At 33.7% G+C, this 14,705-nt stretch overlaps 1 protein-coding gene across 1 annotated transcript in view; it reads left to right on the forward strand.

Annotated features, from left to right (window-relative positions):
• The window catches only part of stum (mechanosensory transduction mediator stumble), a 189,509-nt gene extending 187,596 nt beyond the window's left edge, over positions 1 to 1,913 (forward strand). Inside the window, exon 9 of the mRNA XM_072540973.1 lies at positions 1,575 to 1,913. Coding sequence (XP_072397074.1) covers positions 1,575 to 1,675 — 101 coding nt within the window. The 3' untranslated portion in view covers positions 1,676 to 1,913. The remainder of the gene's footprint in view (positions 1 to 1,574) is intronic.
• Positions 1,914 to 14,705: the final 12,792 nt, after the last annotated feature.

Genomic DNA, 14,705 nt, shown 5'->3' on the forward strand with positions numbered 1-14,705 from the left:
CACTTGTCATTGTAACAATAGAATATTATATGTTTGATTATAATGATAAAAATAATACATTAGATCTAGCTGCTTCTTTGGGCTCTATGTGCATAATGTTTTCTAAAAACACGCCAAAACGTGTTTATTTGAAAGAAGTTATATGCAATAGATGAATCATATTGTTACAAATACAGTACTTTCTGCAATTAATTCTACGCATTGCGTTTATTTTAAAAAAAAATTAATTTTCTTGAGTGTCAAATAAACGAGAAGTCTATTTAATAACGGAATTAATCAAAGTCCTGACATTATATCGAAATATGTTTACACGGCAAACGAAAGACATAATAGATGAATCAACAGCTGAATCGGCAGATTGCTCCAACTACACAACGAAACAAATACTTTCATTTTATAGGCGTGAATAAAAAACTAAATGTTCCATTAAAGGAAGAACTAGAATACAAAGTAAACATTTAACTTGTATAGTATGGAACAGGAATGATAACACAGCGTAACAAAATAAAAAAAATTGATGCTTGAGAAATATCAAATTTTAAATATTTGTGATGCACTGATTTTAAAATGACTTCTTTTTTTTAGTAGTTTTTTTTGGAATCGATCGTATAATTTTAACTTTGCTCGAAAATATATACGTAAAGGCACCTGGAAATTTCCAGACGGACCTAAAGTAAATATGATAGAACATGCTATTGTAAACTCAAAACAAAAATCGAATATAATAAACGTCCGTACCAGAAGAGGAGCAAATGCAGATTCTGATCACTACTGGGTCGAAAGTAGGGTAAGGGCCAAAATTTTAAACATTTAAAAAAGGAAATAGGTTCTATACATGAACGATACAATATACGGCCCAAAAATACAAATAAAAATAAATAATATAAACAAAATATAAACATCAAACTATAAAAACAGACTAAAATATGAAAACATAAATGAAGAGTTGAAAGGGTGCAGAAACATCATAAAGGAAGCAGCTAAAGAATTACTAGGCATGGAAGTTAAACAAAGAAGAACAAAAACAAATTAATGTTTTAACGAAGAATGTCGGATTATAGCAGAAAGAAAAAACAGAGCATATTTAATGATGCAACAGGGGTACAGAACCCGATAAGCAGAGGAGGAATATAAATAATCACGTAGAGAGAAGAGGGAAAATGTGAATAAAGAACTTCACGAACTACAAAAGAACTAAGTAAGCCAACAGTGACACGAAAATTGCACCAGAAATTAAAAGTGCCAAAAAGAACAAAAAGAAGTGAAAAGATAATAAGGGTGACATATTGACAGAACAGTAAGAAAAACTTTAAAGATGAAATTCCTGAATAAAACTGAAAATGTTTTATATTATATTGATCAATTAGCTGTTCGTTTTCAATACTCCATTTAACGTTTTTTATAAAAATATTGCATTTAATTATGTATTATATATAAATTCTCCAAAAACATATATATATGTAAAAGAAAACGTTATTTTAAGAGTGTAGGCTTTGACGGCCGCCCTTTTATAATAATACACTGCTTTCAAGGCTAGTAAAAACGTAAAATAATACTGTCTTTCTTTCTTACAGGAAAACATAAACGCTTCAAACAGTTAGAAGCAATAGAAGAGGCCACTACCGTACCTGGAACAAATGCAAATCCTCGAACAAGGGACCCTCCGAAACGTTAAAATAAAACAAGTTAATATCTCTAGTTTCTAGGTAAAGGACTAGTTGACTATGTTGAATTTATTTAAAAAAATGTTTACTAATGGTCTATTGATAGATGAACAAAAATCTACTAGACCTAGTTTGTTAATTCATTTATAACAGCCCCATGTATTAATTAAGCGTTTCTTATAGTTTAACAATTGAAAAACGACTGACTTTTCTTCACAACTCTTTTTGTTTCATTCGAAATAAGTATATCTAACTACTTAGGTATTTTTTTAATATAATTTATGAATACACAGCACATGTGAATGTGAAGTTCTTAATATTGTTCTTAAATTATTTCTATGATAACCACAATCAATTCTATAAACTATAATTTATAAATTGTTTTTGGGTATTTTTACAAACTGTAAAAATAACTTTGTTATTTTTATAAATTGTCCGATAGTTAAGTTAATTCCGTGTAATTCTTCTTCTTCTTTAAGTTCCATCTTCTTCGAAATCATCATGGCTATGCGAAACTCGTCTTCTGAAGTCTTATGTTATTTTAGGGTTTTCGGTTTCGATGAACACGAATATTATGACAGCAATGATCCTCGAGCTACCTAGAGCCCAGTGTGGACCTTATCTCCTGGAGTTTTGTGAAACTTTGAGTAATTTTTTTCGAAATTAGTCATTACTCGGGATTTTTTGGGGTTGCTGATCACGAATATTATGACTGCGATGATCTCCCAAGATATCTGGTGTCCACTGTGGACCTCGTTTCCTCTAGTTTTTTTGTTAATTTGTTATTTACGATTTTTATTGACATAAAATTCTAGAAGATAAGGTCTTTCTTGGCACTAGATATCTTTAACACTAACGCCGTCGCAATTTCGTGTTCAACAACCCAAATAACCCCTGAGTAATGAGTTTTGACTGATTTTAAATGAAAATAACATAAAGCTCAAGAGAAGAGGTCCACCTTCCAACAGATAGCTCGAGAACCATCGCCTTTATAATATTCGAATTCAGCGACCTCGAAAACATCCAAGTAATGACTGGTTGGACATGCTTCTTTTACAATTTATTCGTCTTGCGAGTTTGGTGGATCCCAGTAGTTGTCCTTGTAGCTGATTATTTCGGGCATCGACCATTGTCAAGTTGCTTCGCATGTTGCCAGTTGCTGGTATTGCGTATTGCATCTTTTATTTAATTCTGGCATACAGTTCTAAGTTGGGTTTTAGTTGAGTATGTTCCAAGCGAAATGCATTCAGATTTATACTTAAGTAATTCGTTGGGTAGGCATGTGCGGATATTTAAAAAATTATGATTTATCTTGCCAGTTTACAACATCCATTTCTGTCATTGTACAAGATAAGCGAGATCAAATCCAATGCATGTTTGATGCTTTTAATGATCTTTGATGTAGTCTTTCTGATGTACACGTGGCCATAGACACAGCGAATGAAATAGGAGTATACACTACAAAATGAAAAAGGCAGTAAATATTTGAGAGCAGGCGCAAATTCGGAACATTTCTAGTGTGGGTGCTATTGATGCCTTTTTGGTGTGTAAGGCCTAATTTATTCTATCTCTGACGGAACAAATATAGGGAACAAATGCGACAGATGCAAGAGAAATTAGAGATATGAATTGGAAGATTTAAATATTATAATTATAATATTATAATTAAAGGAACTAATTATTTTATACCTCCATTATAATCTTATATTGGAATGTTGTGACACATAATAAATGTATAGTTAATATACCGTAGCCATACTTTCGATACAGGGTAATACGATTTAAGAGCCGATGAATCACTAGAGGTTTCAGATCCAAAAACTTATTATCATACATCTTCTTCTTAAAGTGCCTATCCGTTCCGGATGTTGACGATCATCACGGCTATCTTTACTTTGTTTATTGCAGCGCGGAACAGTTCAGTGGTAGTCGTGTTATACCACTTTCGTAAATTTTGAAGCCAGGAAATGCGTCTTCTTCCCGGTCCTCTCTTACCATTTACTTTCCCTTGGAGAATCAGCTGGAGAAGGCCGTAACGTTCTTGATTTCTCATTACATGTCCTAGATATTCCAACTTTTTAGTTTTGACGGTCATGAGAATTTCACATTCTTTCCCCATTCTACACAGGACCTCCCCATTAGTAACTCTGTCAACCCAGGATATACGTAAGATGCGCCTATAACACCACATTTCGAAAGCTTCGAGCCGATTCATAGATGCAACAGTCAGTGTCCATGCTTCCATTCCGTAGAGCAGAACTGTGAATATCTTCTTCTTCTCGTGCCACTCCTAGCGGAGATTGGAAATCATCATGGCCACTGCGACTTTGTTAGCAGCGCGCCTAAAAAGTTCAATCGAACTACACCCGAACCATTCACGTAGATTACGAAGCCACGATATTTTTCTTCTTCCCACACTTCTTTTGCCCTTAATTTTGCCCTGCATGATATTTCTTAAAAGTTCGTACTTTTCACCTCTCACAATGTGCCCCAAGTATTCCATCTTTCTAGTTTTTATCTCATTTAGAATTTCGCATCTTTTGTCTAAAGTTTGGAGTACTTGCGTGTTAGTGACGCGGTCCATCCATGATATTCTGAGAATGCGCCTATAGCACCACATCTCGAAAGCTTCGATGTTTTTTGTGGTCAACTGTTTTAGTGTCCAAGCCTCTACTCCATACAACAGGGTAGAAAAGACATAACACCGCAGCATTCGTATTCGTAACTTTATGTTGATATCACGATTGCAAAAGAGTTTGCGCATTCTATTAAAGACTGATCTAGCGATTTCTATTCTACATCTAATCTCTTTTGTTTGATCAGTATCGTCTGTGATCCAAGCACCTAGATATTTATAACAGGACACACGCTCAATCGTTGTATTGTCTATTACAAGATTAGCTCTGATGTTCTTGGATTTCGTGATTACCATAAATTTAGTTTTTTTCAAATTAATTTTCAAGCCGTAACTGTTACAATATATATTGAGACTTTGAACGAGATGTTGTAGTTCTACTAGCGTTCCCGTTAGGAGAACCGTATCGTCAGCATACCTTATATTGTTGATCGTCTCACCATTTATTATCAGACCAAGATCTTCTTCCTCGAGTGCTTGTTCACAAATAGCTTCACTATACAGATTAAACAAAAGTGGCGACAAGATGCATCCCTGCCGGACTCCTCGACGGATTTGAATTTCTTCTGTTAGCCTACTCTCAACCTTCACATTTGCTGTTTGATTCCAATATAGGTTGCATATAATTCGAATATCTCGGCTGTCTATATTTTTCTTTATTAGAATTTGTCTTAGTGGTTCATGTTGTACTTTGTCAAAGGCCTTTTCGAAATCAATAAAGCAGGTGTAAATTTCTTGGTTCATGTCTAAGCATCTCTGTGAGAGAACGTTCATTGCAAACAGAGCCTCCCTTGTACCCAGCCCTTTTCTGAATCCCATCTGAGTGTTACTGATGTCTGCGTCTAATTTCCTATAGATCCTATTATGGATTATTTTCAGGAACAGTTTTAGAGCATGACTCATCAAAGCTATCGTACGATATTCGCTGCATTCCCTTGTATTTGCCTTTTTTGGCAGTAGTATAAAGGTCGAACGGAGCCATTCCCTAGGTATTATTCCAGTTCTATATATTGTGTTAAATAGATCTAGGAGTATTTTAATAGATTCATCGTCCATAAGTTTGAGCAGTTCTACGGGAATTTCATCAGGACCGGGGGCCTTACCACTTTTCGCTTGTTTGATTGCATAATCTATTTCTTCTCTGATTATATCAGGCCCTGTATCATCTGTATATTCGTTTGAGATTTCTTGTCTATCTTTGTCATCAAAAAGTTGTGATATGTATTCTGTCCATCGATTCATTTTTTGTTGTAAATCTGTTATGAGTATACCATCTGTATCTTTGATCTGTCCTATCTGTGTTGTTCTTCTCCTTCCTGTCATTTCTTTAATCTTTTTGTGTACATTAAAAAAGTCATATTTTCGCTCCAGTTGTTCCAACTCCTGGCATTGCTCACTTAGCCATCTTTCTCTAGCTTCTCTTATTTTCTTTTTTATCAGTTTATCTGTTTCTTTGTATCTTATCGGGTTATTTGTTTTGTGTACCCTTCTTTCACACATCAACTGTAGTATTTCCTCATTCATCCATTCTTTATGTTTCCTCTCTTTCGGTGTTAAATTTTCTCTCCCTGCCAGCATTACGGCATGTTTAATATTTTCCCATTTTTGGTCTATGTTATCAGTATTTCTATTCAGTTTCTCTATATTTTGTAAATTTTCTTTGATGTTCACTATTGTTTTCTCTTTTATATGTTGTTCACTCAGTCTTCTCACGTCAATTTGTTTCTGTATGTGTTTTTGAATGATCTTTAGTTTTATTCTTAATGTGACTACTACAGGATTGTGATCCGAGCCTATATCTGCTCCTGGGTAGGTTTTAGCTGAGAGTATAGAGTTGCGGAATCTTTGTCTAATAAGGACAAAGTCAATTTGATTTCTGACTACTCTGCCTTTGGTGTCACTCGGAGATTTCCATGTGTACAGTCTTCTGTTAGGTAACTTGAAAAGAGTGTTAGCAACTACTAACTCCTCCGCTTGACAAAATTGTACCATACCAATTGTTCAATTGTACCATTGAACTGTGAATATGCAGCAGTTCAATAGACGGCATTTTGTTTTTAATGATATGTCTCGACTGTTGAAAATAGTTCTCATTCTAACGAATGCTGCTTTTCCTTTTATTATTCGCTGTTTAATTTCTGTTGAGTCTGCTTTCGATATTCTGTTGGTTGATTGTAAGTTGAGCGTTTAGTATTGGTTTTTTACTAATTGTCATAAATTGGGTTTTCTTTATGTTAAGAGCTAGTCCGTATCTGTTGCTGACTTCTGTTATGCGATTTGTTAATATCTGTAAGTCATTCAGATTATCGGCAAAAACTATAGTGTCATCTGCATATCTAATGTTATTCAACCATTCACCGTTTATTAGTATTCCTTTCGCACAACCGTCTAAAGCTTCCTTAAATACCCATTCAGAATAAATATTGAACAACAATGGAGACAAAATACAGCCCTGTCGTTATCCACGTTCTATTGCAATTTTATCAGTTAACTGGTCTTCTATTTTGATTTCGGCCGTTTGATTGTAGTAAATGTTTCTGATAATTCTAAGATCTTTGTTGTCAATTCCAATTTCTTGCATTAGAGTCATTAATTTGTCATGTTTTACTCTGTCAAATGCCTTCTGGGAATCTATAAAGCATACGTATATGTCACAATTCACATCCCTGCATCTCTGAAATAGCACCTGTACAGCAAAAAGGGCCTCCCGTGTTCCCAGAGCATCACGAAATCCGAATTGTGTTCTTGTTAGTTGTTCCTCACATTTTGTATATATTCTTTTGTGGATGACCTTTAGAAATGTTTTAAGTAAATGGCTCATAAGGCTTATAATTCTATAGTCTTCGCACTTTCTCGCATTGGGTTTTTTTGGAAGATTTATAAAAGTTGACACTAACCACTCTTGGGGAACCACGCCCGTATCATATATACTGTTAAATATATTTGTCAACCATTTTATGCCATCATAGTCCATAAGTTTTAAGAATTCTGAGTGAAAATTATCAGGGCCTACTGCTTTACCATCTTTGGTGCTTTTGATGGCATATTTTACTTCTTCGACTGTAAATGGTGGTCCAGATTCGCAATTGGTGTTTGTTGTAATACCAGTGTTACTTCGTATATCTTCAAAAGTTTTTTCCACGTATTTGATCCAAATATCTCTTTTATGCTCTATTTCCAGTACTATGTTTCCCTGATTATCTGTCAGGAATCCAGTGTTCTTGTGTTTATATAAGCCTGCCGCTTCTTTAATCTTTTTATGGAGGTTAAATGAATCATGTTTTTGTTGTAATGACTCTATCTCTGTACACTTCGAGCTAAACCAATTTTCTTTTGCTATTTTAATAGCCCTTTTTATTTCGTTATTTATGTTGTTGTAGTAATTCTTATTATCTTTAGCGTTTCTTCTGTCTTCCATCATACATAGAATCTCCTCCGTCATCCATTCCTTTTTATTTGTTCTTTCAGGTTTTAAGTATTTTTCTGTTATTTCTTGACTTACTTTGTGCAAATTTTCTAGTTCTACATCTGTGTTATCTGTTTCTGTACGGGTCCATGGTTTTTCTGTACGAGCCCACGTTTTTTCTTTTAGGCGTTTTTGTACCTTTTCCTTTACTGTTTTATTTTTCAGTTGGTTAATATCGTACTTCATAGTTTTTAGTCTTTGAACTTTCTTTAAACTAAGTTTCATTTTGGCGATAAGTGGATTGTGGTCCGAATTTATGTCGGATCCCGGGTACGCTTTAACAGATGTTATAGAGTTTCTAAATCGTTTGTTAATAAGAATATAGTCTATTTGATTTCGTACTGTGTGATCTGGAGTATCCTGGGAAGATTTCCACGTATATAGTCGTCTTGGAGGAAGATAATAAAAGGTGTTTGTCACTACGAGCTGTTCTTAAGTTGCAAATTCAATCAAACGGTCTCCGCGTTCATTACGTTCCCCTAGACCAAAGGATCTCACTAAATTTCCACTTTGTCCTTTGCCAACTTTGGCATTAAAGTCTCCCATTATTAGTATTATTTCGTTTTTCCGAATCCTTTTGACAATATTAGTAAGGTCATTGTAAAATTCTTCTATGATTTCTTCTGGGGCGTCCGCTGTAGGAGCGTATACTTGAATAATGTTTGTTTTTATGGGAGTTGTGTTTAGCTGAACTAAGAGCATCCTTTCTGATACAGGTACAAAGTGACTGACACAGTTGGCAATTTTATTATTCATAATTATCATACATAAAATTCCAAAAAACAACGCTATACCAGAGGTAGAAATCCAAAGCCATCCTAAGAATATGGCTATTTATTATCCCTCACCTGGAACTTCTAGTTCAAGTAGTTCTAAGTCTTCTAGTCTTTGACTTTCCTGTACTCTGGCTAGGACATAAGGTCCTATGTATAATTAAATACATTAAAGCAGGAACCCGAAACTGTAGGCCTTAGAATTAATACTTTTTAGACAAAAAGATCCTAATATTTCAAAATAGTCCAAAATACTCCTAATCGAAAGGATCGAAAATATCTAACAAAACAACACAATAAAAGTAAAAGTAGGAGAAGAACTAACAAACCCTATTGAAGCTGGCAATCAGATAATGCAAGGAGATTCCCTGAGTCCTCTATTGTTCAACCTGATTATGGATTATGGATTTTAATAATAAAAAAAGTAAGAACTAAAAAAAGGATACCAAATATGAGAAAAACAACTTAAAATAATCAATACTACTCTCTCAAAGTGAAGATCATTTACAGCGTATGCTGCACCAATCCAATATAATCGCCACAAAATGTTGTTAATTTAATCAAAAAGACAAAATGCATGGATATAACAGCAAATTTACTAAGATGTAAATTGGAGCTGGAAGGCCAGATAATAGAACAAGTGATGGAGTTTAAATATCTAGGCATCACATTATCTAACTACGGAAAGCTCAGAATAGAAGCTCAGAATTTACAAAAGAGTCATCAGACCAATAATGACATACGTAGCAGAAACACGACCTGACACAGAGAGAACAAAAAGGATGTTAGAAACAGCAGAGATTAAAATATTTAGAAAAATTGATAGTTAAACACTCTGGGACAGAGCTAGAAGTACAGATATACGACAAAGATGCAAGATGGAGAACATCAAGGACTGGGTAAGAAATATAAGAGTAGAATAAAATGATCATAGCCTTCTTCTTCTTCTTGTGCCACTCCTATCGGAGATTGAAAATCATCAAGGCTATCCTGACCTTGTTTACAGCTGACCTAAAGAGTTCATTAGTGGTACAGCCAAACCACTCTCTCAAATTACGCAGCCATGACATTCTTCTACGGCCTGGATTCCGTTTTCCTTCTATTTTTCCTTGCATTATATTTTGAAGTAATGCGGATTTATGTCCTCTCATCACGTGAGCCAAATATTCGAGTTTTCTTCGATTGATCGTTGACAAAATTTCTGGGTCTTTTCCTATCCTTCGCATTACTTTAAAATTTGTAACTCTTTCAATCCAACTTATCTTCAGCATTCGATGGTAACACCACATCTCGAATCATAGTCGAATAACAACAAATAGAGTAGTAAAGACAGCAAAAGACGGTTCCCGAATAGGAAGACGGTCAGTAAGAAGACCACGAAAACGATGCACCGACAACTTACTGGAGGCATATTAAAATACAAACATAATCATGTCTATATAAAAAGGAGAAGAAGAAGGCAAACAGGATAAGATTGAATGCAGAAAATATCGACCAGATCTTAAATGATGGAGATGAGACGGTAGAAACAGTCAACTCCTTCGTATATCTATAAGGCGTTGTACAAGTAGACGGAGGGCTGTAGTTGATGTTAAAATTTGTATAAAAAAGGCGAGCGTTGGATTTATTCAGCTCTACCTATCTGGAGGAACAGGTACATCTCCCAAATCTTTAATACTAACGTTGTCTGTTCTGTTGTATGCTGAAGAGACCTGGAAAGTAGATAGAATAAAATTACATCTAAAGGTGTTTATGAATCGCAGTCTTAGACAAATCATGAATATTTGTTGGCCTGAGACCATTTCAAACGGAACATTGTGGAGGAGGACAGAACAAACGAATGTTGAAATGCAGATAAGAAAATGGAAGTGGAGGTGATTTGGCCAGACTCTTAGGAAACCAGATGCTAACATTGAAAGTCTTTGGACTGGAATCTTTGGACTTGGACAAAGAAACACCAAGTCTACTAATTAAAGTGCTCAAACTAAGTTCCATTTCAGTTTCTTTAGAAATTATTATCTTTGCTTGTTTTATATGTTTAGTTTTTGTTGTCGTAGGCCTAAACATATCAGTGCACAAATTTTTCCCTTTTTCCTATTGGTAAATTATAGGAATATTTCGCATTGTTATGTGAGCGTAAAAGTATGTTTAATAAGATAAGTGTCCACGTGCATTGACTGTACGTATATTGTACGGTATTATTATCAATAATTTTGTATTTAATTATAATGAGATTATTCATAGAAAATACTTCTCTTGAAGAGATATTATTTGTATTTGTATAATATTGAGACATAACTTCCTATACTAAGGCAAATGTACTATTTGCACAACTTTTTATCTTTTATCTTTCGATAAAAGATATAATTGATTTGTTTGAAACACTGTGAATACAAAATAGCACAAAAATCTCTTTTAGATTCCATATCCAAAACTAGAAACTTGTGAAGAAAATTATATCTTTTTTACGAAACTTTATTATATTTTGTTTATAAAAACGACCAAAATTTAGCAGAGGATGCAACATATTCATCTAGTCCCACTTTAAATTCTAAAAAATTACGAAATACATAATACTATTGTTAATCATTTTTGCTGGTCAAAAATGAAACTGTTTTCAGTAATAAACGTAGAATATAATGCAATAATATTTTTTGTAACAAAACGTAGACATTTTAAGCTAATATTGTTATAAAATTGTATAAACTGTAAATATAACAACTAAGTAAAATTTTTGCAAAATTAAAAATAATTAGAAATTATTGAAAGTTAAATAAGATTGTCAAATTGTTTTTATACAAAAAGTAGTAACATTTTAATCATATTAGCTAGTAATTAAGATTGGTAAAACTTTAAAAAAAGTTTATAGAAGCAATAACGAAAATATATTTCACAAGTTACAACGATGTTTGAATATAGTTTACATTAAATATACATCTCATATCAATGTTCGTGTATAGATCAAATTTGAACATAAAAAAGGAACAACAAAGTTAAGTTCAAGTTTCTGAAATCAATATTTCCCCTCTTCATATTTTCCCCACCTCTTCATGGTTTTTAAGCTTCTGATTCTGAAGCCTTTGATACAAAATCCACTAGTTTCATTAGTTTAAATGTTATTTAGTTTTTTGAGTATTTCTACAATAAGTTCGTTTTCTTCTTGCTAACTTAAACTACTTTAATATTTTTGTATTTATTTTGCTACATTGGCTACCCATTGTAGATGTCGAGATCTATATTTACTTGAGTACCTATCTGAGTGAAGATATTTACAGTTTTCGCTCATTTATTTTTTAATATCTTGTAATAAAATATTCACGTGTAAAAAAGATGTAATCCATCTTCTGTATAATAGAAAAGTTCCCCTACATATTATACAAACTATCGAAAAAATCTACCAAAACAACAAAATGGAAGTCAGAATAGATAAACAACTTACAAAACCTATAGAAATAGGCAGCGGAATAAGACAAGGGGACTCATTGAGCCGCATGCTCCTCAATTTGATCATGGATGAAATCATCAAAAGAGTTAACAACGGAAGAGGATATCGAATGGGAAACAAAGAAATAAAAATTCTCTGTTACGCAGACGACGCAATATTGATAGCCCAAGATGAAGATAGTCTGCAAAGACTGGTCCACATATTTAACATAAAAGCAAAAGAATTTAATATGTCAAACTTATCTCAGAAATCTAAAACAATAGTAGTCAGAAAAGAACCAACCAGATATAAAACAGAAATTGATGGCATCAGTATTGAACAAGTAATGAAAATAAAATACCTGATAATTACACTGTCCAGCTATGGAGACCTGGAAAAAAAAAGTGAGAGATCAAGTACAAAAAGCAAATAGACTGGCAGGATGCCTTAATAACACTATATGGCGAAACAGACACATTGACACCAAGACGAAGTCAAGAATTTATAAAGTCAGTGTAAGACCAATAATGACATATGCCTCAGAAACAAGACCCGACCCAGCCACAACGCAAAGGCTACTGGAAACGGCAAAGAAAATGAAATGAATTACAGGAAATGCGCTGAGAGATCGAAAGAGAAGTGAGGACATTAGAAGAAAATGTAACGTACAGTGAATAAATAAATGGACACAAAATAGAAAAAAAGAATGTGTCGAGACACGTGTCGTGAAAATAGCAAGAGATAAGTTATCAATCGGCAAAAGAAGTATCGGACGATCGCACAAAAAATGGAGTGACAACCTTCCATAGAGCTATTAATCAGCCAATGAACACGCAGGATTGATCATAAACAGAAAGAGAAAGAAGAAGTGTATACATAAAATATGTACGTCTGTTTCATAGATTCTAATAAGGCGTTTGATAAAGACTGTCATAAACAGCTTATGGAAGTCTCGACGGATAGACAAATAGAATCCAATGACTTGGATTTCATGGTATACAAAATCCATATTTTAAAAAACGAACAATACGATTAATTAAAACATATCAGAGGAACTCTAAATTAAAAGAGGCGTCGGGCAGGGCTGTGTAATGTCACCACTTCTCTTCAATACATAGTCTGAAGAAATTTTAAGAGTGACTCATAAGGGAGAAACTGATTGGGATAAAGGTGAATAAAATACCAATTAACAACATTATGTATGCGGATAATACTATTATTTTTGTAGAAAATCTTGAATATTTGTAGAGACGGATAAACAAGTGTTTCAGTGAGATCAAGCAAAGGAATATGGTTTTTTGCAACTTCCTGTGAGTTAGTCTTATATTATGGTAATTCATCTTGTTGGTGTCTATGAGAACCGGTTATTTATAACTACCTCCCTTGTATGACGCTCAATGTAGTCGATCCAATAAAGGGCGCTACATTTGTAACATATCTCCTATATAACACCCCCTCTTCTTTATGCTTATTGTTTATGTGTTTTTGTATGACGGGTTTTGGAGTCTATGTTGTTATATTTCTTTGTCTGTGTTAGCGTTATTTATATAGTGTTTTGCAATTTATCCTCTGTTTCATTGTGCAGAGGTTTCTTACTATTTTTGGCGTATTCCTATGGATTTTTTGGAACGACATTCTTCTTCGTACCTTAGTTTTTACTAAAAATTGATTCGTGTCTCCATCCTTCCCTTTTAGGCCTAATTTTTGCATTGAAATTCCTCAAGACGTTATGCATCTGTTGGTTCCTCTAGTTTTTTAAAGAAGTTGTCTTTTAATTGCTCTTTCTTTTCCGCTAATGGTACTGAAAGACGAAAAGCACAGAGAAATGGAACGTAGATAAATTAAACGAGAAAGAAGTAAGAAAAAGGTTTGTACAATAATTAAATACAGAGATGCAGTTCAAAGAACAACAAATGGAGGAACAGTCGAAAAAAATCAAACAAGGAATAAACAGTGCAGCAGAGCAAATAGTTGACATAATGCATGCAAAATAAAAGAAGAAATATTTGGTTTGATGTTGAGTGCAGATTAGCAGTGGAAGAAAAGAATAAAACAAGATTGAAATGGTTAAGCACAAGCAAAGAAGAGGAACGAAAAAAATACAAAAATCAAAGGCAGAAGTATTTCGAAGAAATATATCAAGAAACGGATAGAATAAACGGATATATCAAGATTGAGAAGAAGAAAGAGAAACAATAATGAACACAGAACAAGATGATAAAGAACAAGAATTGACCTATACAGAAGTGAAAGAGAAAATACGAAAACTTAAAAACGGGAAAACAGCTGGAAAAAAAAAGATATATGCTTCTGTCTTATAAAATTCGGTGGGAGGCAGATTTATGAACTAATACAGAATATATGGAACAAACAAATAATGCCGAGAAGAAGAATGGAAGAAGGGAATTATAGTGACAATCCCAAAACAAGGAGACCATAGAATATGCAAAAACTACTGAGCAATTAATTTACTGAATGTAACATATAAAGTAATGACTGGTATAATTATAATATACCAGTAAGGTAGAGATCAAAATAGAAAATGAGATATCACAAGCAATAGAAATACGTAGGGGTGTCATTTTGTCACCGCTGCTATTTAATGTTTATAGTGAAAGCATCTGCCAGGAAAGTCTTTTGCAAGCAAACGAAGGAATCGTAATCAATGGAGAGGTTGTAAATAATATTCGATACGCAGACGACACTGTACTTGTCGCAAGAACAGTAGAAGAATTACAACGAT

Source organism: Diabrotica undecimpunctata, chromosome 8 (assembly GCF_040954645.1).
Source record: "Diabrotica undecimpunctata isolate CICGRU chromosome 8, icDiaUnde3, whole genome shotgun sequence".
In the NCBI taxonomy this organism is placed as follows: domain Eukaryota; kingdom Metazoa; phylum Arthropoda; class Insecta; order Coleoptera; family Chrysomelidae; genus Diabrotica; species Diabrotica undecimpunctata.